The 27,107-nt window shown below is 56.6% G+C and overlaps 1 protein-coding gene across 3 annotated transcripts; it reads right to left on the minus strand.

The window, feature by feature from the left end:
* Nucleotides 1-135: 135 nt before the first annotated feature.
* On the minus strand, nt 136-26,477 carry HELZ2 (helicase with zinc finger 2). Of its 3 annotated transcripts, none has more exons than XM_065691749.1 (20): nt 26,391-26,477; nt 20,723-21,868; nt 20,445-20,628; nt 19,731-19,838; nt 18,609-19,132; nt 17,612-18,244; nt 15,845-16,628; nt 15,102-15,177; nt 9,774-13,278; nt 8,947-9,032; nt 8,443-8,574; nt 8,046-8,213; nt 7,663-7,804; nt 6,862-6,978; nt 6,213-6,405; nt 5,428-5,562; nt 5,072-5,290; nt 4,624-4,780; nt 4,029-4,196; nt 136-3,448 (listed from the first exon to the last, which is right to left on the minus strand). In XM_065691749.1, the coding sequence occupies exons 2-20, from the start codon at nt 21,727-21,729 to the stop codon at nt 3,324-3,326; spliced, it is 8,463 nt and encodes a 2,820-aa protein (XP_065547821.1). In that variant the 5' UTR covers nt 21,730-21,868; nt 26,391-26,477; the 3' UTR covers nt 136-3,323. The 3 variants fall into 3 exon arrangements, with proteins under 3 accessions (XP_065547821.1, XP_065547822.1, XP_065547823.1); XM_065691750.1 differs by lacking the exon at nt 26,391-26,477 and adding an exon at nt 26,045-26,082; XM_065691751.1 differs by lacking the exons at nt 136-3,448; nt 4,624-4,780 and having other exon boundaries at nt 4,090-4,196.
* Nucleotides 26,478-27,107: the final 630 nt, after the last annotated feature.

Raw genomic sequence — 27,107 nt, forward strand, 5'->3', positions numbered from 1 at the left:
TGTCTTATCTCCATCTCTGGTTCCTCTCACCCTCTACACACTGGCATGTGTTGCAGTTAATGCAGTACCATTTGGTTCGGTCCAGATAGAGCCATCCCCACACGAATTCCAGTCAAACCATCCCAGAAACAGAGCTTTTCGTAATAAAATTTATTCTTTAAATAAATCCAAATCATGTTTACAATTATGGCTTAAATATCAAAAGAAAACAAAAAACCCAGGAATGTTTGAGGTTCATTCTTACAAACAGTAGAAGCAGGTAAAAAAATCGGTATCCAAAACATCATTTGAGGTTTGCTGCAAGTCACAGACGTACAAAAGATAAAAGCCTGCCCCATCGAAAGTTCCTCAATTTTACACGTCATGACACTTAACGTTTCATTCCTATTTAAAAAACCCCAGCAATTTATTGCAGTAAATTGATTGTCCTACACACATCTGTCCAATCCCTCAGGAATGGTCCTACGGGCCTCTCCTTTGCCAGCCAAGGAGAGGTTTCCCTGTTCTGGATGGCTATGGGGTCATGGCCAGCCCAAGGAGGATGGCTACAACCCCATGGACCATCACAGCCTGATGCCTGGCACATTGCTTCCTGCTTGCACAGGTTCCCCTGGCTCAGCTCAGGCCCAAACTCTAACTGGTGCCAAGGAAAGGAAGTTTTCCTGTTGGATGAATCCACATTTGTGTCCTGCAACAAGGTTCTTTTGTCTGTGAGCTGCAGAAAACATAGAGCCTGGGATTGGACAGGTACCCTGTGCTGCCAGTGGATTCCTATTGGAATTACCAAAGGTTTGGTCATTGAAGAACATGTGCTTGAACAGAAAATTCTTTCAGGAGTAAATTCCAAGCTCTGTGTGCAAACGAAATTGGACTACCTGGAAATCTCTTTTCTCATGTCAGTGATTCTCTGTCCGTGAGCACAAGGACAAGGACACGATATAAAGCTGTCATTAACAGTCTATAAAAAGTTGGATTAATTGCACTTCCAGCTATCCCTGACTCCTGCAGCTGCAGGACCAACTCTACAGGTACCTGCCCACAGCCCAAGCAGCCCAAGTCCGGCCCAGCTCGGGTAGCCTAGGCAGTGTTTTCCAAGCAATGCCTATGAAACGCACGCTCAGAGGGGAAAAAGAAGACGTATGTTGTCCTGCAACACAGAGGTGACCAAGCAAAGCACCTCATGACCCTCCAAGGAGCGGCAGCAAACACTTTTTCCCCACTGAGGGCGAGGGAGATGCTTTGCGAGGTCTCTTTCCTGGTCTATGCAAACACATGGGCAAACTCCACACAACAGCACTGGACTAAGCCACCACTCTTGGGGTGAGTTTGTGTTACACGCAATGGAATAACCAGCAAAAACCACCAGGGAGGAGCCTCCGCGCTTACTTTAGATCAGGAAAATGAGACCCTCTGGTCCTAAAGAGACCAAGGTGACTTTGTCAGAACAATGCTGGCACCGTGCTAAGGTATTCAGCCCGACAATTCCAGCATCTTCTGCAACCCTCCACATCGCCTTGGAGGTACACGACTGCATTTCAGTAGTCCACAAAAAGATTCCTGTGCAAGCTTACTTTGGAGTTGCAAAACCCAGGCTGGCGCAGAAGAAGATCCCAACCAAGATGACTTCAAATAGGAACAATGAACTTTGCTTCTTCCCAGCTTTCGTCGAGCATGTTTAGAACCAGCAGGAGATACTTCCTAAGGGCTTTTGTCCCTCATGGAACCACCAGCCATATGCCTATTATCGTGCTTCAATAAGACAAGAGCAAGCCTGGGTGGGCTCTAGTGTTCAGATCAAGCCCACCAGATGCACAAGTGCAGGAAGGTAGTTTAAAATGAGAGAACAACAGAATTCCTCCGTAGTTCTTGAGTCAAGTCTAACACAGTCAGGAGAAGAAAGAAACACCGCGTTCAAGAAGGACTTTTCCAGACACAACGCTTCCTTATTGCACATTCCTCCACACTGGAAAGAGCCATGCTACATATTCGGTTGCACGCACAGGACAGAATTCATCCCGGCTGTGGTGCTGTGAAGTCCTGGGCACCCCTCGCTTGTACCAAGGCGGACTCAGCTCCCAGCACTGTATAGACTTGGTCTAAAACAACCATGATTTCACCTTGGCTCCATCCCACATCCAGAGACAGCCACGCGCGTGGTCTTGGGCAGAGCTGAGGCAGGCACTTCATACATTCAGGACTGAAATGGGATAAAAGCCCCCTTCCCTCCAAACTACCGTGCTTCGAAAAGCAGCTCCGTGATTCAGCAGAGAGCTCTACACCGGTGTCAGCCACACGCTCCCGGGCGAGAGCAGCCTGCCCTCGTGAATCGCAGCTTCCAGTTCACAGCAGTTTGGCTACGCACAACAAAAGTACATGATACACACGTAAGCTGCGGGCGCATTGACCAGTTCTCCATCACCGCCCTTAAAAACTCAGGCCATAAAACTGTGAAACAAATTCACAGGGTTAAAAAGTCAATAAATTAAAAGCAGCTTTAAAAAAACGTGGGGTAGGAAAAGGGGGGGGGGTATCCCCCAGGAGGAGATCCCAAATGGAACCCAGAAGAGGTTAAAATACGCTTACAAATGCCAGCATTTCCTGGAAGAAGAGGTCCTTGCTTTTCATTAACGTTACTCTGTTGAGGACGACCTCCTTTGTACAAAGAAGAAGTAGATCTATTTACAAAACCAACTCGGCCTTGGCTCTGTGGTATTTACACGGTCAGAGAACAGCGTTTCAGCTGCACAAAGAGCAGAACACGGTTCTCGCTTTGCTTTCCTCCTTCACTTAAAAACAACGATAAAACAAAACACGTTGGTTTTCTGCTTTGAGAAACGAGAAGCCTTAAAAATCCCCTGGCCTTGGTTTCCAAAGGAGTGGTAGCACTCAGAAGCTTTGGTCCCCTATGGCAAACAGCACATTGCTGCGTGGCTCCGTTGCACGCAGGAATTCCACCCTCGGCGAATGGATTGAGTATTTGGTCCCCAAAGCACAGCTAACGCTGGCAGGTAGGATGGAGGCTCCGCTGAGCATCTTCTGGTTAAAAACCAGCATCACCAGCGATCAAGTCACATCCCCATCCATCCGTTTCCAATGGTTTTTGGTTTGCTGGAGCTGAAAGTTCCTATCCAAGGTTGCGCTGATTTAAACACCCCAAGGTGCCAAACATGCACTGAAGTGGAGCTGTGGCTGTGCAGGAAACGTCCTGCACACGGCATCTGGCTCCATGGGTGATTCAATAATGGAAAGATCCCGTCCTTCCCAAGGCACACGTAACGCAGTTCAGGTAGAGAGGGAGGAGCTCGTGGAGGTACAGCCCATCCTCACCGGTGGAAGGCTGAAGTCTTCATGACTAAGATGCCATGGCCTGCGGTGTAGCAGTTTTGCTGCCTGTAATGCTGGAGCAGTCTCCTCCACAAAGGGTTGCACTCCAGGAGGTACCGGTTTCCTGGTGGCACAAAGCGGGGGGGCAGCAGGTTAGTGGCCAGAAGAGGCTTGAACAACATCACACACCAGCAATGGAAACTCCTGTCTGACCCTTGTAGCCTAATGGTGCTGGGTAACTCATAGGGACACCTCCTTGAGCCAGAGCTCTGCAAGATCCCAGCTCCCTTTTCCGAGCTGTCATCTCTGTGAGCAGCTTCCCTACACATCGCAGCCTGCTCGTGATTAGGAGGGAACTAAGCAGCCAAATTCTGTTAGGAGATTGCTCCAGCCTGCGAGCGACAGAAACCATGTGCTCCCAACCAGAGGGTGAGAAAAAGCAATAGTACACATTGCGTATGAGCCGTGCACGATCTCCACTTCCCAGATTGCCCACACGCACCGCTTTCAAACCCACAGACACCTAAAAGAATAAAGCAAGGCCATCAGTTGTACTAGTCTGGACCTCCACCCCTTCATCATAAAATGGTTTGGGATGGAAAGGACCTGAAGATCATCCAGCTCCAGCCCCGTGCCTGGGCAGCGATGTCTCACACTAGCACCCTGTTTCCCCGTGGGCCTGTGCTCACTTCCAAGAGACCCACCTAAAATGCAGAGTCCTTCCCGAGCTCGCGTGATGCCGACGTTGACCTGGTTTGGGTCAGTGACAAACCCCAGGTACTTCTTCTGCCAGCTCTTGGTGGGCTTCCTGTCAATCTCTGCCCGGGGACGGGAGCGCACAGTCGACAGGATCACGTATCTCCACTCGCTTCCTAGAAAGCGGAATTGAACCATGGGTTTGTAGAAGGAAGCATCCGGCCACCCCTAAACCCTACAAAACACTTGGGTCTCTACAACGAGACCCACAAAACTGCTGCCACCCTTTGGGTTTCTCCAGCTTGGGAGGCCAGCAGGCTCCTGACCGTTGCTCTCCGCAGAGAGCAGCTCTTGAACACCCCATCAGGCATCCTCCGCCTTCGCATCTTCATCAATCTCACCCTGTTTGAGCACTCTGAAGTCTTCCAAAGGATTTGTTATAATCACAAATTGTGCAGAAATCGGGCCCAGGGATGCTTCCTCCACGGCTGAAATGACCCTGGTGTAAGATTTGCTCAAAGACCCTTTCTGTGAGGTGTTTCTTCAGTCCTCGGGAAGGCAGGAGAGAACAGAACCAGCCCTCCCCTCTCCTGCCAGCCTCACCTTGACTCTTCATGATGGTGCAGACGGTCACCCCGCGGATCCTCTCCTTCTGGAGGCTCTTGCTGATCTCGGACACCTGAGCGTTGTAGGGGCTCAGGATGGCGATGCTCTCCGGCCGGATGGTGCCATCTAGTGTCAGCTGCTTCGCTAGCCTCACCTGGGGAGACCAGGGTCTTCCTCACCTGGGAGCGGTGGCCAGAGGGACCCAACGTTCCAGCACCCTGACCCCAGAGCACTGATGGTGCCTGGCTGTGCTGCTGCCCCTGCCCTGGGTCACCCTTCCCTGTATCAGCCTCTGGGCAGGGGCATCCTGGTGTGCTCCAGACCCGAGGCGGACACTTGCACCCCATTGATCTCTATCCTATATGGCTACTCATCGTCCCTTCATGATCCCTGCACAACAACCCCTGCTTTTGCATCTCCAGCAGTGCCCCAGGACCCTCCTCACCGCCTGCTCCACTTCCTCCAGGTTTGCTTTAGAGTTCTCATTTCCTTCCTCAGTAGAAATCATGAGGCTCTGCTCCTTCCCCTCCACGTGCCCGAAGATGATGGGGCAGCAGCTGTTATCCTTGTGGTAGAAGACACTGGGCTCACGGAAGAGCTGGGGGCACGTTTTCAGCCTCATGTCATAAAACTCCTGCGATGGGAACTTGCAAATGCTTTTGTGCTGGTAGAGAAAAGGGGAGAAACTGAGGTGAGAAACCCCAAGGAACTCCTCAACCCGCAGCATCTTTCTGGGCAGGTTGTGCCTGCAGTGCCATTGTGCTGAAGCTGGCAAGAAGGAAACGCGCCGGAGGAGCTCACCATGCGGTACTGCATGTCCAGCATGTACGCCTGATTGCGGTAGCGCTCAAAAAGAGATGTCTCCATGCCAAGGGTCTTGCAGACGTCGTTGTTGACCACAGGCCGCAGTTGTTTGTGATCCCCAAGCAAAACGACCTGGAGAGAAGAGTGGATACCTCAGCTGTGAGGGTGGAGGCACTGCTGAAGGCAACCAGCCCTTTAAAAGGCTGCTTGTACGCAGACATTTGTTGCTACCTATTTATGTTATGGTGACAGCAAACTCAAGCAAAGAGCGCGATGGGCATTACATACAGATCCTGACCCGGATAATGCAGAGTCTTGATCCCATCTGACAGGAGAACGACATCATCTAGTGAGCCCACTGAGACCTGCTCTATGCTTCTTGTCACGTTAATACGTTGTACATAGAATCATCGAGCAGCTTGGGTTGGAAAGGACCCCAAGATCTACTTTCAACCTCCCTGCCACAGGCAGGGACACCTCACACTAAACCAGGTCACCCAAGGCTCTGTCCAACCTGGCCTTGAACACTGTCAGGGATGGAGCATTCACAACTCCCCTGGGCAACCCATTCCAGTGCGTGAGGACATTTTTGGTAGGAGTGATACCCACCCTGTAAGGAAGAACCAGGCTGAAACACTGATAAACCATCACAGATACTACCAAGAACAACCTTAAAACCTGGGAGAACTTGGAAGAGCAGCGTGGTAAGGGGTGGAAGTAATGCAGAGGTTTGAGAGCCCTGAGCAGCTCCTCCTAAAGGCACATCTTTGGAGGGGACTTACCTTCTCAGCGTGGCGGTGGCTGACCAAGGGGATGAGGGTCTCGGGCTCCGTGGACATGGCACACTCATCGATGACTATCTGCTTGACATTGAGCTGCTCCAGGGAGGGGGCAGATGCGGCGGAGCACGTGCACAGGATGACATCGTGTCGTCTCAGCTCGTACATACGAGCAGCCGACAGCAGGATTTTGTACCTGGTGGTCGATGCAGAAGACACCAGGTTATGCATAAGGACCACAGCTGAAGGCTCCTCTTGCAGGAACCAGGCAGAGGCTATGCTTTCCTAAATGATTACGGCTCCATCTCCTTCCCTGGAGCGAGCTGGTGCACCCACAGAAGGGTTTTGGATGGATGCTGTAGGAAACCTACTTGGGCTTATGGCGGAGGATGCACGTGTCTCAAACACATAATAGGGCTTTTGGTCCAGATGGACAACAGCACCAGAGCAGAAGTGTCCTTGGCTTCCATAAGCCAGGACAAACCCGCTGAGTTTCCCCCCGTCCATGAGCTTGTGTCAGCTGAGCCTCAGCAGGCACAGCCCAAACCTCTTCTCACAGGGGCAAGAGATGGATGAGCGCTGCGCAGCAGGCAGTGCCTGAGGGGTGGGACATGGCCAGCGTCAGCCACCTCTCACCAGGCTCTCTACTCACTTCTTGGTTTCCTCTTCTGTTATCTGCTCCTCTTTCTTCATGCGGGAGTCGAAGTTGCAGATCTCCCGCCAGTAAGGGTTGGGTGGCCGGCGGATGCGGTGGTGCAGGATTATTTCACTGCATAAAGAGCCAGCATATAAATAACTTCCCCCAACGCAGACCCGAGTGATCTCTACACTGAAGCAGACCTCACCTGCTACGTAGAGAAACCCCATTAGCTAAAACAGTCACAGCCAGACTGTCCCATCTCTACAGACCTCGCAGTTCACCCTTGAGGACACAACATGCACCCACTTTTCTTCAGCAGTAGCAAGGAGGAATGAAGCTCTGAGGCAGAAGCTCTTCCCTGGGAGGGTGCTGAGGCGCTGGCACAGGGTGCCCAGAGAAGCTGTGGCTGCCCCATCCCTGGCAGTGCTCAAGGCCAGGTTGGACACAGGGGCTTGGAGCAAGCTGCTCCAGTGGAAGGGGTCCCTGCCCGTGGCAGGGGTTGGGACTGGTTGAACTTTCAGGTCCCTTCAACACAAACCAGTCTGGGAGTCCTGGATTCTATAAACTCAGTGACTTTTAGAGCCATTCAAAACCAAAAGGTGAAAACTCTAGGATCTTTTCAACAACCTGGCCTTCCTGACCAGCTCCTGCATTAGACTATCCACCTCCAACGTGGAAAAAATAATTACGAAGCAGGTTAATAATGCTGCTCCACAGCGGGAAACCACATCTGTTCTGGCTTGTTGAGCTTTACCAGTGCAGAACACATCCCTCCCCAGCACCCTCAGAGCCTGCAGGGCCACGAGGTCCTACCTGAGCTCATATTTTGGTTTTGCATCCCGCAGGGCTTTGCGGTAGAGGTGCCGGTTGCTCCCTGGGTACGGGTATTCCATCGCCTCAATGGCCTCCCCATAGACCCTCAGTGGTTTCAGGCTCTTCATCTTCAGCAGCATCTCTGGGGAGAGAGAACAGGTCTGCTCAGACAGCACCAGGCACTGGTGATGCTCAGAAAGCTCATGGCCGGTGAGGTGCCCTCTTCTCCCCAAGCCTCACTCATCAACCTCACCTTCTCTGGTCCTCACCTCTGGTCTTCTGTAAGGACCAGCCCTGCTTTCTGTCCCCCTACCCCTGCTCACAGCCACATGTTCTCCTTCCCACCAGTACAGCCACTTGAGGAGCTTGAAACCAACAGTTACCGGCAACAACATCAACAGACTTGTTGGATGGGCCACAGTACAAGATGCACTTTCTCCCCTTGGCCATTCCTTCATCAGCAGGTAGTATTTTCTCCTTCTCAACGCTATCCTCATTCAGCTTATGGAACCAGTAGACAATTCGAGTTCCAACAACGGTTTTCCCTGTGCCTACAAAAACAAGGAGGTTGTGAGAACACTTTAACCATGACACCCACGCTCTAGACCAGCATCTGGATGATCAGCCATGAAATAAAACCAAGAACTGTGGGGTTTGCCTTGAACAGCTCTGGGTGATGCCAACCCACGCTACCTCCTCCTGTAGCCAAAGGTCCTATGGAAAGCAGCAGATGAACCTGTCTCTCATAACAACATAGCTGTGCTGTCCCCCCAGCCTTACCTGGTGGGCCTTGGATGAGCGTGAAGGGCTTCCTCAGAGCATTCAGAATAGCCTGGTTCTGACTCTCGTTCAGCTTCCTCTTGCTGCCAGGGATATCAAAGGATTTTTGCTGCAGGATTTTGGACGTTGCCACTGTTACAGCAAAGAGCCAAGAGAACAAGTTTAGAGAGGGTTACTGGAGACACACACGGGTGATTCAACAGGGGGATGCAGCAGGTACCGAGCGTGCCCCATTTACAAGACCACCCAAAAAGAATCCTTGTCCCGTGCCAAGATGTTCTTGCCCACGAGCCTTCTCTGTGAGCCCGGGGGATTAAAACATCACGCGTGCCACTCTCCGCAGGGCATTCCCTATTACCTTCCCTCTGCCAGGCCAGCAGCTCCTCTCCTCCCCTTCCCAGGGAAACCTCCTGCTCTGGGAGTGTAACCCCAATGGCAATGACCCCCAGAGGCTGGCCAGAAGCAAGCAGCCACAGGGTAAGAAAGGTGAATATTTGCACCTACCTCTTTTAGGAGGTTCGTGGCCAAGGGCGATGCTTTTAGCGAGCTCAGAGGCATAGTTGAGCTTCCAGATTGCCTTCTCTTTCCGTCTGACAGGGCAAAGTGAGAATGAATGGAACATTGCATAAACTACTGACAACTAGCACACAGCTTTGTACAACTGCCCTGTTTATCCTTTTCTCTCTGCTATGGTGTTGCATTAAATCCTTCCATAAAGAACTTAAACCAAACCAACTGTTATTCTGCTCTTTTGCATCTGGGACTATTTCTCAACTGTCTGAAGAGCTGAGCTTGTAAAGATGCTGAGAGCAAGGAGCACAGCTTCCGTCCCAGCTCCGTTTTATTGTGGCCTGCCCCATTTTATTGGATTCGCTTCCAATTATTTCCTAAAATTCACACTACAAAAGGAAACGCATTTGGTCCTGATGAAGGTGGAGCGGTCACGGGCACATAGAGCCCATGCTGTGTGCAGAGAAGGGCGAAGTAGACATCAGCTTGGCTTCAACAAGAGCAGATCTCACTTCACAGCAACAACAAAGGGGAACGATTGGGAAATCAGGGAGCACTTGTAAGCAAACCCTGACCCAGTGTTTCCCACTGCATTTTATGGCACACACTGCAGCAACCCACTAGAAACAGATGCCGGGGGAAATTTCCCCTATCTCCCCATTCTCAAGGTCAGCCAGAAGAGCGAGCGGCCATCTGGATTTGTCAGGGGACCAGCCACAACGGCAAGCAAAGCCTTGTGTGGATGCAGCTAAGGAGTCCTGCAGGAAGCCGCTGCTCCGCATGGACACGTTCACCAGAGCACAACCACTGAGCACACTTACACGTCTGGCAGCATCTTTGGGATGAGCTCCACTGTGAACCTGGCAGAGGCCTCCAAGATTTCCGCAGGGATGTTCTCCATAGACATATAGTGGATGTAAAAGTTCATCGTATGCTGGGTCGACCTGTCCGACTTCTCCTCGTCGCTGAACTCTTCGGTCACCCCGTGAGCCACCCACGTGTAGGTATCTGGATCAACCACAAGTTTGCTCTCTGACCTGCCCTTGTTAAGGAAAGTCAGGTTCTGGAGGCTGTGGCTAAGGCTCTCCTCATCTCTTTGAAGCTTCAGCCCCCCCAAACGAATGCACAAGTAACAGTGGCTGAAGTCCACTTCGATGGAGCACTCCTCCAAACACGTTTTGTTGAGGAGGAAGCTCCCCTGCAGCTGCCCTTTGCTTGTCCTTTGCTCTGCCCAGGTTATTTTGACATCGTGGAGGACAATGGAGTCGTTTTCAGCCACGGCACACGAAGCGGACTCCATGGCACTCATCAGCATCCACACCTTGTTATACTCCGCTGCGTTCTTGTACTTGTCTTTGGACGGCAGCGTGGCGTAGGCAGAGAAGCAATCGATCGGCTTCTCCGTGTGCTGCAGGCAGACATCGAACCCCGGTGCCACACACCACAACTGCACAAAGGGCACCAGGAAGCCCCGGTAGACATCAGTGGTGAGCTGGAGCTGCAGCGTGTCACCAGCTTTCAGCTCCAGGCAGAGCTCCACGTAGTGCGAGCACCGGCTCTTCTGTACCCAGCCCATGACCCTCTGGCACAGGTCCTTGCTCTTCTGAAGGAGGGAGGCAGCCTTCTGAAAATCCTCGCTCCTGATGGCTGCAAGCACCTCTTGCCACGTCTGGGCGCCCAAGAGGGTGACATTGCGGTTGAGGAGGCGGCCTTCCCGCAGGCTGTGCTCCTTCATCTTCTCCGCAGAGTACACCCTCCTCTTCCACGTCAGCCTGATGCTGCCCTGCTGCTGCATGAACGTGGGCTGCTCTATCAGCTGGAGAGACCTGTAGTTAATGACCTGGGGATCTGGGAGACTCTCTTTGTTCAACGGAAACAGGACTTTAAAGTATTTGTTCACCCCTTCGACATCCACCACGAAGGCCACTTTCTGCAGCACCTGAGCCTTCAGCTGGGTGGTCATCTGCAGGCAGCGGGCTCTCTTCTCATACATCACCGCCTGGGAATTCTTCCTGTTGAAGTCGTGGCAGAGAAACTCAATGTCGTCCGAAGAATAGGCGATGGGCTTATTGCCGAGCACGGAGTGAAGGTGCCGCTGGACCACGACATCCACGTACCGACGGATGGGAGAGGAAGCCCACGTGTACGAGTCCACGTGCAGGGAGTAATGGCCCGCTTTCGACTGCACGGTGGAGTTGGAGCGACTGAAATAGGAGCGGCTGAGCAGCCTCCTGAACTCCAGGGCCACCGGGGCCAGCTCTGGGTGGATGTCATCAGTAGCAATGAGGTCCAGCATCTTCTGGAAGTCACGGACAGTGGCGGCTGACTGCAGGTGCTCCCAGATGGGGACCAGGAGGCTGAACTCCATGTTCCTACAGGAGTCTTGGGCAGGAGCCACCTCTCCCAGGTGGTGCGAGAGGTGGATGGACAAAGGGAGCATGTGGCTGTACTTGTTTTTCATGTGTGTTAACTGCTGAGGGTTCGGCTCGCACTGACACCGGAGAGGAGTGACACTTCTGGTGTCCTCCTGGTTGGTGAGGAACTCGGCCACAAAACTGTTGAACATGATCATTAACTCCTCTATCATCTGATGGGACCCCCTGTTCCCCGGGGAGCTTTCCTCGTCCAGCCGGTCATAGAAACAGTCCTCCTGCAGCCGAAACTTCCGATGGATCCTGGAGAAGTGATAAGCCACGGCTACGCAGTCCTCCAGGGTATGGAAAGAGAGGGCCCCTGCTGCCCCCTTGTAGTGGTCCTTAATGAAGAGCTCCGCCTCTTCGTAGGACAGCCGCTTGTCCGAGCGGATCACGGAGAGGGCGAAGACTTCCTTTAGCATCTCATCAGTCCCCTTTTCTATGGTGACAAACAAGGAGATCACCCGACGGTCCTTCTGCGGCAGGAGGCTGCAGACGTCTTGGCTAATGTGGGGCGGGAACATGCACAGAGGCTCCTGGTTGGGAGCGTAGTAGGTGACCCCCCGCTTCTTTGCTTCCAGGTCCAAGGCACTGCCTTTGGGAACGATGCCAGCTACATCTGCAATGTGGATGCCAATCTCATAGTGATGCCCAAGATCCCTGACACTGATAGCGTCATCCAGATCCTTGGCACCCTCGGGGTCAACGGTGAAGGTCAGGTAACTCCGGCAGTCCTTCAGATTTTCCTTGCTGAAGCTCAGTTTGCTGCTGGAGAGGTACCTGGCTGCCTCCTTGGTGACAGCACCTGGGTATTTCTTCTCCAGCCCATACTCTAAGCCGAGGATCTCTAAGCCTTCCTCCAAAGTCAGTGCTGCATGCATAATCTCCGTTATTATCCCTAGAGGGTAGTAAAACCCTTCCCGCCAGGAGATAACCTGGACGCAGAACAACTGGCATCTCCTCATCTCCGGGCTGATCTTCTCGCAGCTGACCACCCTGTACTTCCCATTGACAAGCCTGCGGATGGGAATGACGTTGGGTTTCTCTTTCAGCCCTGGGACGAATATCTTGGTGACCGTGGGGTCGATGGGTATCATCACGCGGGGGTCAAATTCATCCATCATGCAGATGAAGGTGCGCTCCCTGTCCCCGCGCTTTAGGATGCCCACCACCTTCCCCTGCGGACGGTGGCTGCCGCTGTCAGATGTGCTGCTCTGCAGCATTTCCACCAGCACCTCATCCCCGGTGAAAGCAGTTCCACAGTGAACTCTGCCTTTGATCTGAATGGTCATGGCAGGGGAGTCGTTGAGGGTGAAGGCAGAGGCTCTGTCAAACCCTTCTTTGACCAGCTCGCACCTCTTGTACATTTTGGGGTGCATGTGCAGGTACTCCTGCATCACCTGAGAAGAGAAGCTGACGTACTCCTGCCTGTCTTCCCGCAGGCTTGGAGCCTCAGACTTCACATTCAGCAGCCCTTCTTCAGACACCGTCACCAGCACGTTCTTGCTCTCATCTAAGAGCTCCTGGAGGATGGGATCGTCGGGATTCATGCTCTCAGCCTCAGAGCTCCAGGAATCCGTGTCGCTGTCATCCTCATCCCTCTCCGGGCTCCTCCTGCTCCAGCTCTCCTTGTCGCACGCAGCCTGTTTGATCTGGGCCATTGTCAGCTCCTCTGGGAAGATGCTCTCCTTCTCAATGCACTCCTGGATGAAACGCTTCCAGATCTTGCTGCACTGCCCATGGGAGCACAAGGCCACCGCATCCCCCACCGCAACAACCAGCGACTGTGCCCGGGTCATGATCGTGTTGAGCACTCTGGCTTCGTTGAAGAACTCGAGGTGGTGGGAGGCCAAGGAGCGCAGGCTCTCGCTGGTGTGCACCGTGCTGATGATGATGACCCGGAACTCCCGCCCTGCACCGGAGGGGACAAGGGAGAAGTCACTCACGGGACCTCAACAGAGGAGATCCTGCCCATCTACGCTGCGTTACGTGGCCATGGGCTGAGTCATGGGAGTGACCCGATGTGACCAAGCAGCTCTTGGGGATCGTGAGGGCCGCCAGGCATGAACCGGGATGGACACCACGAGGCCATCACCACCCGCGTGCCTGGAGACGGGAGAAAGGCACTGGGGCAGCCCATGGAGCAGCCCCCCCCAGCCCCTCCTCGCAAGCACAGGGTTTTCTGTGAATCCCAGATTCCTCAGGGCACCGAGGGGAACAAGAGCAGTGCCAAGAATCCCTCTCCCCTCAAGGACAAAGGACAAACAGCGAGAGGCACCCTGGTGACTTCAGAGCTGGGAAGAGGCTGCAAAGAAAGGGTGTGGAGGTCGGAAACACACCCCAGGGGTTGGTTATTCTCACCACGAGGAGTCCCGGCTGCACAATAAAGAGATAATAATAATAAATCCATGGATGAATCAGAAACTCAAGCCTTGAGGACAAACCGAGCCCTGTCCCTCTCCCATCATCAGAGCAGCAGCCTCCTCCTTCACTGAGCTGCTCTGGGATTTCTGCTGTGACCGGTACCCACAGCCCATCCTGGTTTCAATTCCCTTCCCTCATCAGCCTCTCCCACTGAGGCTTCACATGATTCACACATGCCCAAGTCCCTGGGATCTCACTTAGGGGGTTTTCACCCTCCCACAAAGCAAGGGCCTGCATCCGAGAGGAGCTGGGTGCAGATTGACTTCAGTGGGAAATCTTATTCACTAAGGCGAAATCAAAGAATTCCCAGCCAGAAGGGGATGGAAATCAGCCAAAGGATTTCCAGGCACCCTCCTAACCACCATTCCCTGGGCTGTGGTGCTGGCAGAGCCACAGGGAGAGGAGCTCTGCCTCAAAGCACCACACGCAGCCTCCCAGGGAGGTATTTTGCCATGGGGTCAGCCCGTGTTTTCCGTTTTAATGAGGACAACATGGAGATGCTGGAAAGACCTCTGCTAACGGCCCAGCACCCCTTCCCTCTGCCCTTGGCAGCGGCTGTAGCTGCTGCAGACTGTAGCTACCCGGCATCTCTGCCCTTGACACAGCGGCTGTAGCTGCTGCAGACTGTAGCTACCCAGCATCTCTGCCCTTGACACAGCGGCTGTAGCTGCTGCAGACTGTAGCTACCCGGCATCTCTGCCCTTGACACAGCGGCTGTAGCTGCTGCAGACTGTAGCTACCCAGCACCCCTTCCCTCTGCCCTTGGCAGCGGCTGTAGCTGCTGCAGACTGTAGCTACCCGGCATCTCTGCCCTTGACACAGCGGCTGTAGCTGCTGCAGACTGTAGCTACCCAGCATCTCTGCCCTTGACACAGCGGCTGTAGCTGCTGCAGACTGTAGCTACCCGGCATCTCTGCCCTTGACACAGCGGCTGTAGCTGCTGCAGACTGTAGCTACCCAGCATCCCTTCCCTCTGCCCTTGCCAGCAGCTGTAGCTGCTGCAGACTGTAGCTACCCGGCATCTCTGCCCTTGACACAGCGGCTGTAGCTGCTGCAGACTGTAGCTACCCAGCATCTCTGCCCTTGACACAGTGGCTGTAGCTGCTGCAGACTGTAGCTACCCGGCATCTCTGCCCTTGACACAGTGGCTGTAGCTGCTGCAGACTGTAGGTACCCAGCATCCCTTCCCTCTGCCCTTGACAGCGGCTGTAGCTGCTGCAGACTCTCCTGTCGCCCAACATGACTGCGAAAGAGCCCACGGAAGAGCTCAAACGCGGCCAGGCCTGACCAGCTGCTGCCCTGGACACAAACCTGGCAGGTTTTCATAGTTTTCTACCACCACGTCTTGCAGCTGCTTTTTCCTCAGCTCTTGCCTTGTTGCAGAAACCTGGTGAGAAAGAAAGAGGCGCAGCTGAGCACGGTTCCAGCTCAGAAATGTCCCCATCCAGCACCAAGGTCCCTCACCCTTCTCAGCTGCAGGCTCCCCAAGCAAGTTACTCCATAACAGCCACACGTCCTGGGCTGTCCCCAGTGCCCAGAGCCTGCCCCATAGTCAACCTGCCCAGAAGATCATAGAATCCTAGAACAGTTTGGGTTGGAAAGGACCTGACGATCATCCAGTTCCAACCCCCTGCCATGGGCAGGGACACCTCACACTAAACCATGGCACCCAAGGCTCCATGCAACCTGGTCTTGAACACTGTCAGGGATGGAGCACTCACAACCTCCCTGGGCAGCCCATTCCAGTGCCTCAGCACCCTGACAGGAAAGAACTTCTTCCTTCCGAGCAATCCCAAGATGCTGAAAGAAACCTTCAACTAAACCATGCCACCATGAGGCAGCCCTGCTCTGAGCACCCATGACATGCTATCCAAATGGGGAGCACCGCAAAAAGCCACTGGTGGCATGCAAGACCCCAGCTTCCTCGTTTTCACTAGCACGAGGGATGGGTTTATCACAAATAGAGTCCAGCATTCACCAGGGAGTGTTCATAGCATGGTCAGCAGTGCATGTGCAGCCCCTTCAAGTGGGGAACATGTGGCTCTCCTTCATACCTGCATCCCATGGGAGACCACACAGATGCTCTTCAGATCTCGGACACCCCACTCATCCGGCCACCTCCGATAGATCTCCTTCACCTTCTCAATCACTTGTATTATCTCAGAGGTGTTGTGCCAAGAAATCATGGACATATCCCTTTCAGCCACACCAGACACATGGCAAAACATGAGTGGGTATATTTCGGGATGCGGTGGGATGTTCCCACTGGCTGTGATAGCATTGCCTTTGCCAACGTAAAAGTGCTTGGAAACAAACTCAATGATGCCTGCAGTGGAACGATAATTCGCATTGAAGATGATCCTGCTCTTCATGGCAACCTCATGCTTCTCTCTCTGGTAGAACTGGAAGAGTCGGTTTAACAGAGTGTGATCAGCAGATTGTCCCCCTCCAACAGAGAACAGCTTTGGGGTGATCTGCATGTGGTCCCCAGCAAGGACAATCCGGGTCTCAAAAGTAGCATAGGAGAGTGGAACCAAAGCTTCACACTCCAGCATCTGAGCAGCCTCGTCAATCATGATGTGGGTGAAGTAGCCTGGGGGAACCTTCAAGTTCTTGGATAACATGGAGGTGGTAATAATGATGTGGTGCCTGTCGATCTCTGCCTGCGTGGGGTGCCGGAAGGAGCGCTGGTCTGGAGAGAGGCAGCAGTACATCTGCGTGATGGGGTCGGTCAGGTTGATGGGACGGTCGGTGGATATAATCCTCAAGGGAACAGCCCATGGATGCCCGTTGGTCACGTAGTTATGGAAGTACTCCCGGATGTAGATGTCAGCAGCACTGGAGGGGAACAAGAGGGGAAACCATCAAGGGCTTGTTCCCAAATGCTGTGACCATCATCCCAATGCGCTATCTCGGCACTCACCAATACACACCCAAACTCTTCCCAGATTTGGCTGACAATATTCTCATCCCAGGAGATATTCACATAGGCATGGAGAAGGTGCTGTTCATGCAGCCACCAATTCCAAGCCTATTTTGAGTATGGTTTGAACCAGAAGCTGACAGTTCAGACTAGGGCATCTTTCGATGCGCTGTGCTCCACAAAACCTGTGGCCCTGCTGCTCTCCAGGGCCAGGTCACACAGAGCTCCCCTCTGACAGCCCAGGAGGGTGATACAGGATCTGCAGAAGAAGCTTCAGTGCAAGCAGACAGCCTGAAAGAGGCTAAGACTAGCAGCCACCCATCTATTATACATGGCAAACGAAGGCGGTACCAGCCTGCGGGACCGGATGTGGACACTTTTTGAGCACAACTGCTCTCATTTTAAGTCTTGCCCTGCTTTCTCCCAGGGCAGAATCAACGGCAGTCACAGTGGACCTGCATTTCCTCTTCCCCAAAGTCTCCCTGGAAAAGTCAAAGACTGGCGTGTGCACAGAGCACAACGGTCCCCAGGGGCAAGCAGGGCACCGTGTTATCCCAGCAGGGTCAGCCAACAGCTTCCAACTGCTTCCAGTGTACAGCAAGGACTAGAAAGAACTGTCTATCCCCATTTTATAATGAGGCAGGAACATGTTGTCTCTTCCACAAAGGCTTCCACCCATGCCAGGCTTCTTCCTAGCAGGAAGTGCTACAGCAGTTGAAGGCATATCAAATAAAAATGAACTTATTTAAACAAGTAACTGAAATGAATACTAAAGGAAGGGCAGCTCGGCTCCATCTCATCCACCCTGGCTCCCTCTCATCCCGCCAGGCAAGCAACAGACCAGCTCGCTTGGACCTGGCTCACAGCTCTGGTTGCCTCTTCCCTCACCCCTGCTGACCTGTTAGTGTGCGTGCAGATGAGCACCCGTGTGTTGGGCCGCTTGAGGATCTCAATGGTGGCCATGGCCAAGGTGAACGTCTTCCCTGTGCCGAAAGGGCCATAGATGAGAAGAGGTGGGACCTGCCGGCTGCTGATTGTCTGGCCTGTGATCAAGGAGATGGCGAGTTTCTGCTTGCTGTTCCCTTTCTGCGGTGAGCCAAGAGAGTAGGGGATAGAGCAACTGGCGACGTCAGGCAGGACCAGCTTCTCATCCAGCAGACGGTCCACAGCCTGGTGCCACTGCCGGAAGAGCAGCTGGTCGATTTGGAACTGGATTTCCACTTTGTGGGACGTGTTTGGCTGGAATTCCAGCTCTGAGCAGCACCTCTTCGGTATCTGCAGCCAGATGGTCTTCTCCGTGGTGGCTTTGTGCTCCACATTAACCTCGTAAACCCGATTGTCTGCGGGTGGGTCAAGTGCCAGCAAAGCAGTGGGCACAGACCTGCTCAGCAGATACCCCTCGTCTGTGTCCGGCGAGAGGTTGTAAGGGGTAGGCACTTCAGCAAACAGCTCCCCAGAGAGGGCAAACTTCATCCCCATGGAGAGGCTCTGCAGCATGGGGGTCAGCGAGACGACAACCCGCAGGTTGAGTCTGCAAGGAGGAAACACCCGCGTGAACAGCGGAGAACCAGCCCCTGAGCTCAGCAACCGCCCTCCCCACTGCGGAGAGGGGATTGCCACCTGCACCCACGCAGGGTCTGCTGGCCCCTGGGCACGCAGAGACAGAAGCTGTGCTTCGAGCTAACCCACGGCCACAGGACAAGACCCAGCCCTTCCCCTGCTATCAGTACCCAACCAGCCATCTTTCTCGGCAGGTTTCCGCTTTCCTGGGAAGATGCCTCAGGACCCAACCCAGAAGAGATGAGACTTCAGTAGCAGCACAGCCCCAAAGGGTAGCAACGGGCCTTTGGTCCACAGCCACGAGGACCCCCTCCGGATCCAAACCTGGCACTTACTTGGCAATCAGAGCTTGCTCAGCTTCTTCCTCGCGGAAAAGGAAGTTGTGCATCCTCTCCCGATAGTTGAGTCGGGTGATGGGAACGGCTGCACCACCCTCCCGTTGGTATTCCAGCGCCAGAGCAGGAGGCTTGTACTTGGCCAGCAGAACCACGTCTTCAGCAGTCCTCGTCACGCTGGGAACGATGATGCGGTTGCCCCTATCCCATCGGACGAAGTTGACGACGCGGCTGCTCTCCCTGCTGCTGGGGATGTGCTGGGGGGCATCCCGCCGGCCCACCTTCGCCTTCACCTTCTGTATGAGCACGGGGCGGCTGCCGAAGTCGAACACCACCCACTGCTCGAAGACGCCCAGCGTGCAGCTCTCCATGCAGACCTCCACCAGCGCCGTGGGCGGCGAGGTGGGCAGCCTGGCCACGTGCTCCCCACGGATGTAGTGGAGGCCCCGGGAAAGCCCATTCCCAGAGAGGTAGAAGCTGACTCCGGGTTCCCTCTTCAGGAGTGCCACGTGCTGCAGAGGCATCTGCCAGGCGAGGAGGAGACAGGGATGCGGTGAGGGCAGCCCATGGGAGAAGCCCAGCGGCGGATGAGCTTCTCCTACTGGAAGCTGCTGCTATGCTGGACCTACAGAGCCCCTGAAATTCTCCTTAAAGGAGGTTTTTTTTCCTCGTGCAACCCCACAGCAATTATTCTGAGGTCTTAAGGAACCTCAGCTTTCAGTTCTATGGCAATCGAGCCAGTCTGCTGTCAAGAGGAAGCGTTGGGGTTGGAGAGGAGAGCTAGAGCCAGGCTCTCGCCCTCAACACCCACAAAATCCAGGGCAGGAAAGGAGCTGATCCTTGTTACTTGTGAGGACACGTGGGAGGTGATGAGAGCAGCCACGAGGTGAGACAGGAGGCACAGCGGCTGCGTCCCTCGCACAGGGCCGCAGCTCAGCCACCACCCACGCCTGAGCTGCTCCCGCATCCCCACCACGCGTCCTCATTGGGGCAGCCCCAAATCCCAACCCCGGTGCCCCTTCCAGAAACCAGAATTAACCCAAACATCCCCCAAGGCCCCGGGGCTGTGCGGAGGAGCAGGTGCTGGCAGCGGCTCACAGCCTCCCGCTGTGCTGGCCTTACCTGGGAGTGCACCCGGAACTGCCACTGGTATTTCATCCGCCTGTCCTCCAGCTGCACGAGCAGGGGCTGCTCACACACCACCCTGACACCCTCGACGTGCTCAGACATCTGTAGGGGAGGCACAAGAGGAGTGAGACTGAAGGCAGCCCCTCAGGGACCCACTGCAGAGCCCTCCCTGGGGCCAGCTGCATCCCTTGACTTCATCCTGCATCCCCCCCGGAGGGGACTCTTGGTAAATCCGCATGCTCAGTCCTCATCCTCTGCTCGGTGTCCCCATGCAGCAGCCTTGGGGCACAAAAGGACTCACAGCAGCGTGGCCAAGTACCCTGAGCAGGCCCTTCTCAAAAGGGGATGCCACACAGAAGCATAGAATGGTTTGGGTTGGAAGGGACCTTCAAAGGTTCTCTGCAATGAGCAGGGACATCTTCAACACGATCAGGTCGCTCAGAACCACATCCAGCCTGGCCTTGGGTGTCTCCAGGTATGGTGCATCCACCACCTCTGGACAACCTGTGCCAGGGTTTTACCACCCTCATTGTAAAACGTTTCCTCCTCGTATCCAGCCTGAATCTCCCTTCTTTCAGTTTAAAACCATCGCCCCCCATCCTATCACAACACCCCCTTCTGCATCACCGTTATGCCGGTGATGCTCTCACACAAGAGGCTTCCTGTGATGTGCCAGATCACCCCACTCCCACCCTGGCCACGACTCACAATCAACACCTCGTTGGAGCACGTCTTATACTCAGCAATGAGCCGGTCCTGGTAGGACAAGAGCCCTTCCTTGAGCGCTTGCTTCTTTTTCTTCACGGCAACCTTCACCCTTTGGATCCACTCCTGCAGCTCCTCAACGGAATGCGCCTTGGTGCAGCTATTCCCCATTTCACACACGTCCACTCTGCCAGGAGAGAGGTGTCCCGGGTGCTCCATGGGGGTCCTCATGGAGCCAGCCCCCGTCCCCCCTTCCCCGCTGCACCTCGTGCGTGCCTTACCTGCTGCACAGCGAGAACTTGGTGAGCCCGAGCGGCGGCGCGCGGTGCGCCCATTGCACCGAGGTGTCCGCCGAGAGCATCTGCAAGTGCTCCACGGACAAGCAGTGGCTCTCGAAGCTCTCCTGCGAGCCGAAGGTCACCATGCAGAACCGGCAGTACAAGTGCACCGCCGCGGCTGCCGCTGGCTCGCCCCCGGCGCCGCCGCCGTCTCTCCCCGCGGCCGGCAGCAGCTCGGAGCGGAGCAAGCCGCGCTCCCTCTCCGCCTGCCACACGGCCATCTCCACGTCGCTGTGCGCGTACTGGCAGCGCTGCGGGCTGTGCTTGCAGGGCTGGCCCCTGCACACGAAGCGGCAGTAGCTGAAGGTGGACATGAACTCGGGGCAGGGCCGGACGGCCGTGTACTGCTGCTTCCTCCGGCTGTCCGACACCACGTGCACCAGCAGCGGGTCCCAGGCGCGGTGCGTGCCGCAGAGCCGGCCCTGGCCGCCGGTCGCGATGCGCTGCGGGCAGCTGAAGAAGCACCGCCGGCAGATCTCCTGGAAGCACCCCCCGAACTCGCTGGCGATGTCGGCAGCCGCGCCGGCCGCGGGGTGCGCGGTGGCAGCGGGGGGACCCCCGAGCTGCGCCTGCAGCACGGCCGCCTTCAGCCAGCGCCGCTCCAGCTGCTGCTCTCGCTCGAAGTTCCACACCGCGGCCTCCTCGGGGCTCCAGGCGAAGGTGCACTGGCTCTTGTGCTTGCAGCAGCCCAGCCCCATCACGTAGTACCGGCACACGGCGTAGCGCGCCGGTGTGGGGAAGCCCGGCCGCCGGGACACCTTCCTCCACGCCGAGCCGCGGCGGCCGCGGCAGCGCGCCAGCAGGATCTCGTACATGCACTTGTGCTCCACCTCCCGCAGGTGGTAGGTGATCTCGTTTTCCTTCACGCTGCACTTGGAGCACACCAGGCACAGCTCCAGCTCCTGCTGGAGCTTGCCCAGCGGCACCGCGGGGCCGTTCGCCGTCGGCATCCTCAGCGTTGGGTCCAGTGGAGCAAAACTTGACGGTGGGAAGCTCCTAGCAGGCGATGCCAGGGGGAGGAGGTGCCATGGGGCGGCCGTGTCCTAGCTCGCTACGTACCTGCCAGCCATTGGTACGGGGTCACAAAGCCTGGCAAAGAAACGAGGAACAAGAGACTTAGCAGGAAGCATCAGCAGGTCCCTGGCTGCGCACAGCCCTGCCCCGCTCACCACCGAGCAGCCACGAGCCTCACCCAGCACCCAAACCCAGCACGCACCATCAGCACCCAAGCGCCTGGGTCTGCCCCCTCCTTATCACCCAGCTCCCTTCACCCACCAGCACAGGTCCCAGGGGACCACGTCCCGCAGCTGAGCAGTGAGGGCTCCCCACGGGGCTCAGCTCGGTCCTGGGTGCGCCGCAGCCCATCAGCGTTTACCACCCAGCACAGGAGCCTGTCCCCAAGGCCCCGGCACGGTCCCCATCAACCTCCTCCCCGACCACACCGTCCGATTTCCTCTTCCCTCTCCCGGCGGCTCCCCCGCCCCGGCCGGCTCCTGCCAACTTTCTTTTCCTTGCTTTATTCCCTGGGTCCATGCCGGCAGCTCCGCACCGAGCGGGACAAAGCCAGCTCCAAGCCCCAGCCCGTTCTCCCCTGTGGCACGAAGGGAAGGTTTAACTGGGATTCAGTAACGAAGCAGCCGCCCTCTTCGCTCCTCGGATGCAGCACCCGAGGCCAGGGACTGGCAGGCTGGAACCGGGACCTGCCGGCATCTCGGTAACCACCCAGCCAGGAGAGCCCTGGCCCCGTGGGGAGGAAGGGGAGGAAGGGGAGGAAGGGGACTCGCTGCTCCCTGCCCTCCCCGGCCGCACTGGGGCAGTTTCCTGGGTAACCGGAGGCCAGGAGCATCCCTGGGAATGCTGCTGCAGGGCTCTGTGGCTGGGCCATGCAGGGAGCACGCTGGGGCAGGTCTGTGGGCAGGGTGTGCGGCCAAGGAAAGCCACCAGCCTCGTGCCGAGCATCCGCCTCCAGCTCTGACCCGCAGGCTCCAAGGAGCAGCTCCCCAGTGACACAGGGAAGAGCAGCATTCGCAGCTGCAGGGGGTGAACTGCGCTGCTCCTGCAGAAACCCAGCTCACCTTTAATGCACAGAACCACAGCCTGGTTGGTGTGGGAAAGCTCCTCCAGCTCCAGCCCCTGTCGCAGGCAGGGACACCTTCCACTACAGCGGCTTGCTCTGAGCCCCGTCCAACTTGGCCAGTGCTGAAGCTGCTGCTCCGGCTGAAGCTCCAGGCAGCAAACACAGAGCCAGGACCGAAGGGGGAAGCAGCCACAGCATCACCCACCCTCCCAGCTCATCCTTAGCGAGCCCCTCACATCGCATCCCAGCACCACAGCACCCAACTGCTGCCAAGCGATGGAGAAATCACCTAATCCTACTCCTCCACTGCTCCGTAACTTGGACACGCGCTCGGTGGGTAAACACCAGCCCTCCTTATCTCCCAAGGCCTGGCAGCGGGCCTGGCGCTGGGCACGATTGTGGTGTCTGTTTTGGCGAGCTGCCTTATAGCAGCACTGCCACTTCCTATGCCATGGTTTGGATCACTGGGCCACGCCGAGACCTAAATCCCCCCCCCCCCCATCTCTGTGCCGTTGCTTCCAAACCTTTACTTGCAGCATTCCCATGCAGGCAGCAGTGTGATGGGCAGCATGGGCCTGCCCTGGCTCTGCCTGGCCTCTTAGCTAGGAACTGACCAGACCTGCAGCATCTGCAGGGACCAGCGCGGGCCTGCTCAGGCAGCATCCTCACCCCTGCGCTGCATCCTGTGGGTACCCAGGCCCAAAGCCCCAGCCAAGCGGGCAGGTTACAGCCATCCCCCTTAAAAAGATAAAGAAGATGCTTTGCACCGAGATAACTTGGGAAACAACCAAATCATAAGAGAGCGGCTCTAAACAGTAAAGAGGCAGGGGGCGGAGTGGGACACTGTGAATGCTTCCCAAGGGATGCTCCACTCGTCCCCAGTGAGACCACAAAGGCAACACAGCACTGGGGATGCAGATCCTGCATCCGAGGCTGCTCCTGCCAAACCCCTGGCCCTGGGATCCGAGGCAGAGGTTTGGGGGGACATGGTCTGTCCTGAGCACACCCCGTGCCTGGCTGCGGGCAGGAGGGAGACCCCTGCACCTTTTGGGGTACGTTTCAGCTCCTTTGGACCTAGCAGGGGGGAGCAGCACACTCCCAGCTGAACCAGGGCTAACATCTGCAGCCTGGGGAACACTGCAGTTTCCCTCCAACAGCAGCTTCACCTTCCTTCCTCTGGAATTCTCTTCCTTAGGACAAGCCCTCCTGGGAAAGGCCCTCAGGGCCCGGATTTGTCACCAGCTGCACAGATGTTGCACAACTCCAAAATACCTCGGTAGCACACAAAGAGAGGATGGAATCTGGCCGCTGGCACTCAGCTCCATGGAGCAGGAGCCGAGCTTCCTGGTCCCGGTGCGTCCACAGCCACAGGGCCCAGAGGAGGAGCAGTCCTGCAGCAGCGACAACGCTGGCCTGATGGTTAAAAGCTCTAAGAACTACATAAGGACCATACGGGAGAGCTGGGCTCTTGCTGGCATTCATGCCTAGGCAGGACATCCCAGCTTGCTAAAGCCAAGAGGGAGCATTCCGCCTTCAAAGGGTCAATTCCCTTGCTGTTTATTTTGTCGAAGAAAGCCTTGGATGTGGAGCAAGCTGCCAGGACACGCTCTGGGGCTGGAGGTGGGAGGGAAGAGGAAGGGGAAGTGCAAACCCCTCTTAAAGTCTCCGCACAGCACCAGCACTGAAGTTAACTTAAAGCCTCTTCCTCTCTACAACCATCTTCTACCAGGAAAGAAAGGGGGAAAAGCTACGGGAGCTTTTGCAGTCCAGGCCGGGGTGGAGGAATGATGCAGGCACAAGGAAGCGTGGGGAGGTGTACCAGGGGACGGCTGTCTTCCTGATAACAAACCTCTGATATCAACAGGGCAAAATCCAAGAGCCCGGAGGAAAGTGGGAGCCGATTGAGCTCACAATTGACCAGCCATGGTCTGCAAGCTGAATTCTGCACCTTTCAAGCAAAGCAACCTCTTCCCAGCGGTCCTGAACAGCCCAGCCTGGTGTTCAAAGCTACTTGCACCCACTGATGGGTGAAACAAGTCACTGTGGGTGTTTATTGTACACCCACCTCTCACCAAGCACAGCCCCGTCTCCTCCAATTGCACTTGCCCTCAGCAGGCACCAACACAGCCACAAGCACCCGCTGCAGCCTCCCTACAAACCAACCCGACCCGACCCACACCATCGCCCTCAGGAAGATGCTCCAGGTGAGGGCCAGGCCGTGCCGTGTCCCACCACCATCCCCAGGCCCGCGCTGGCACCAGGAATAACCACATCGCCCCGGGAATGGCGAGTGGAAGCGTGGCCGTGGCGGAGGAACGCTCCCCATGACCGAGCGCTGCCGCTCGGCTCCTGCCGCCATCCCAGCGGCCTTTTGTCAGGTCCTGCCTGCTTAATGATTAACAGGGATTAGGCAACGCTACGCTGGAGTAAGCCAAGTGCCCCTCGATCAGAGCCGGTGAGGGGGTCACAGTGCTGGGACGGGGACTGGCACCCAGGGATAGGACCCGGTTACTGGGCCCTGCCGAGCACCGGAGCTGGGACTTGGGGAGTTTTTGCTCTCTCAAGTGTGAGCACTGGGAGCAGCGATGTGGGACCAGTGCAGCATCCCCCAGCTCCCCATCAGCGACCAGGAGGGCTGGAGGGGTTTGGCACCGCTGGTGCCACCCCATCACCTCCAGTTATTTGGCTGCACGAAAATCGCACCCCCTTTGGTATTTGCCTCCTGGGCAAAAGCAACCTTAGAGACTCCCGCGGCCTCTCCTCGCCCCAGTCTTATCCATCAACACAATTCATCACTGCGTCCCACCCAGGGAGCTGGCACCGTGCTGGCTGCTGCCAAGTGACACCGTGACGCCGCTGCCCAGGCACCTCTCCCCTCACTACCGCATTCCCATTACCCCAGTATAAAAAGTTCACTTTATACTGGGAGCTCCCACCCGCATCCCCCGTTACGGCAGCGCTGCTGGGATGCTCCTTGTCCCCCTGCCCGGGGCTGCGCACCCCAACACCGTGACCCACCCCCCCCCCCCACGGCGCAGGGATGCTGCGAGCCGGGGCAGGACCGGGATGAGCCCCCCGGAGCCCCCCGCGCCGTGCAGCTCCCCAGAGCCCGTTGCAGGGCTACCGGGAGCGCCGATCCCCCCCTCCCCGCCGCCCCGGTCCACCGGAGCCCCCCGCGCCGCTCTCACCGCCGCCGCCTCGGGGGAGGGGGGGGGGGGGGGGGCCGGGGTCTCGCCGCCGCCGGCGGTTTCGTTTCTGGGGCCTCCCCGCATTCAAACCGGGGCCGGACTTCGCGGAAATTGCATCACGGCGGCTCCGCCTCGCCCCGCCCGCGGGCACCGGGGGGAGCCGGTACCGGCACCGGGCGGCGGAGGGGCGCGGGGAGCCGGCGTTGGGCGAGGGCAGCGCTGCCCGCACCCGCTGCCACCGGGACCAGCTCTGTCCCCCCCCCACCCCGGGGGTACCGGTTTCCCACCCTGGTCTTCCCCCCCCCACCGCGCATCCCGGTCCTGCCCCGCCGCCGCTGCTGCTCACCCGCGCTCGGTCTCTTCCAGCGCTCGGCGCCGGCTCCGGGGGTAGCAAAGCGGAGACGAAGCGGAGCAGCGACGGTCCCGGTCCCCCGGTCTCCAACCCGGCAGCGGCTGAGCCTCCGCTTAAATAGGGCTTCCGGGAGGGGCCCCGCGCTGGTTTCCTTTCCGTTCATCAGCATCACTTTCGTTTTCCGTTTGCTGCCCAGCCAAGGTACTCCCGGTTGACAAAGTCCAACCTCAAGCCAAAACCCATCAACACCAGCCCCCAAAGGAGCCTGGTGGCGACGAGGGTGCCCCGAGGTGAGCTGGCTCCGTGCTCTGTGCGGGGCTGCAGCACCCCCACCTCTGGTGGCAAGACCTGCATCCCCGCCTGCAGGACACTGCACCAGCAGCATCACCCGATGCTGAGCTCCCTGGATGCAGGGGCCTCCTCATCCCTCCAGCATCACCCCGTCGCAGCCCCCTGAGCCAGTCCTGCAGCAGCTCAGCACAGCCCTAGCATGGCACAAGTGGTGGTGGTGTCAATTTGAGGGTGACACACACGGGTGGATGGGAAGTGCAGCAGCCCAAGCCCCCCCCCAGAACATACACATCCAAGCAAAAGGCCCAGGAGGTTCCTCTAACTCCCCTCCAGCCCCAGGACCACACCACAGCACTGGAGCTATGGCAGAGCCTGGGCATGAGGCCTCAGAAAGCACAGACCTGTAGAGCAGAGGCTGTG

This window comes from Lathamus discolor, chromosome 11 (genome assembly GCF_037157495.1).
Source record: "Lathamus discolor isolate bLatDis1 chromosome 11, bLatDis1.hap1, whole genome shotgun sequence".
NCBI lineage: Eukaryota > Metazoa > Chordata > Aves > Psittaciformes > Psittacidae > Lathamus > Lathamus discolor.

Coding starts and splice junctions, on each gene's coding strand:
- HELZ2 (XM_065691749.1), bottom strand. CDS start 21,729: ATGCCGACGGCGAACGGCCCCGCGGTGCCGCTGGGCAAGCTCCAGCAG. Junction 16,629..17,611: donor ATCTGCACGCACACTAACAG/GTCAGCAGGGGT, acceptor GTTCCCCTCCAG/TGCTGCTGACATCTACATCC. Junction 3,449..4,028: donor GGAAGGACTCTGCATTTTAG/GTGGGTCTCTTG, acceptor TTGTGCCACCAG/GAAACCGGTACCTCCTGGAG.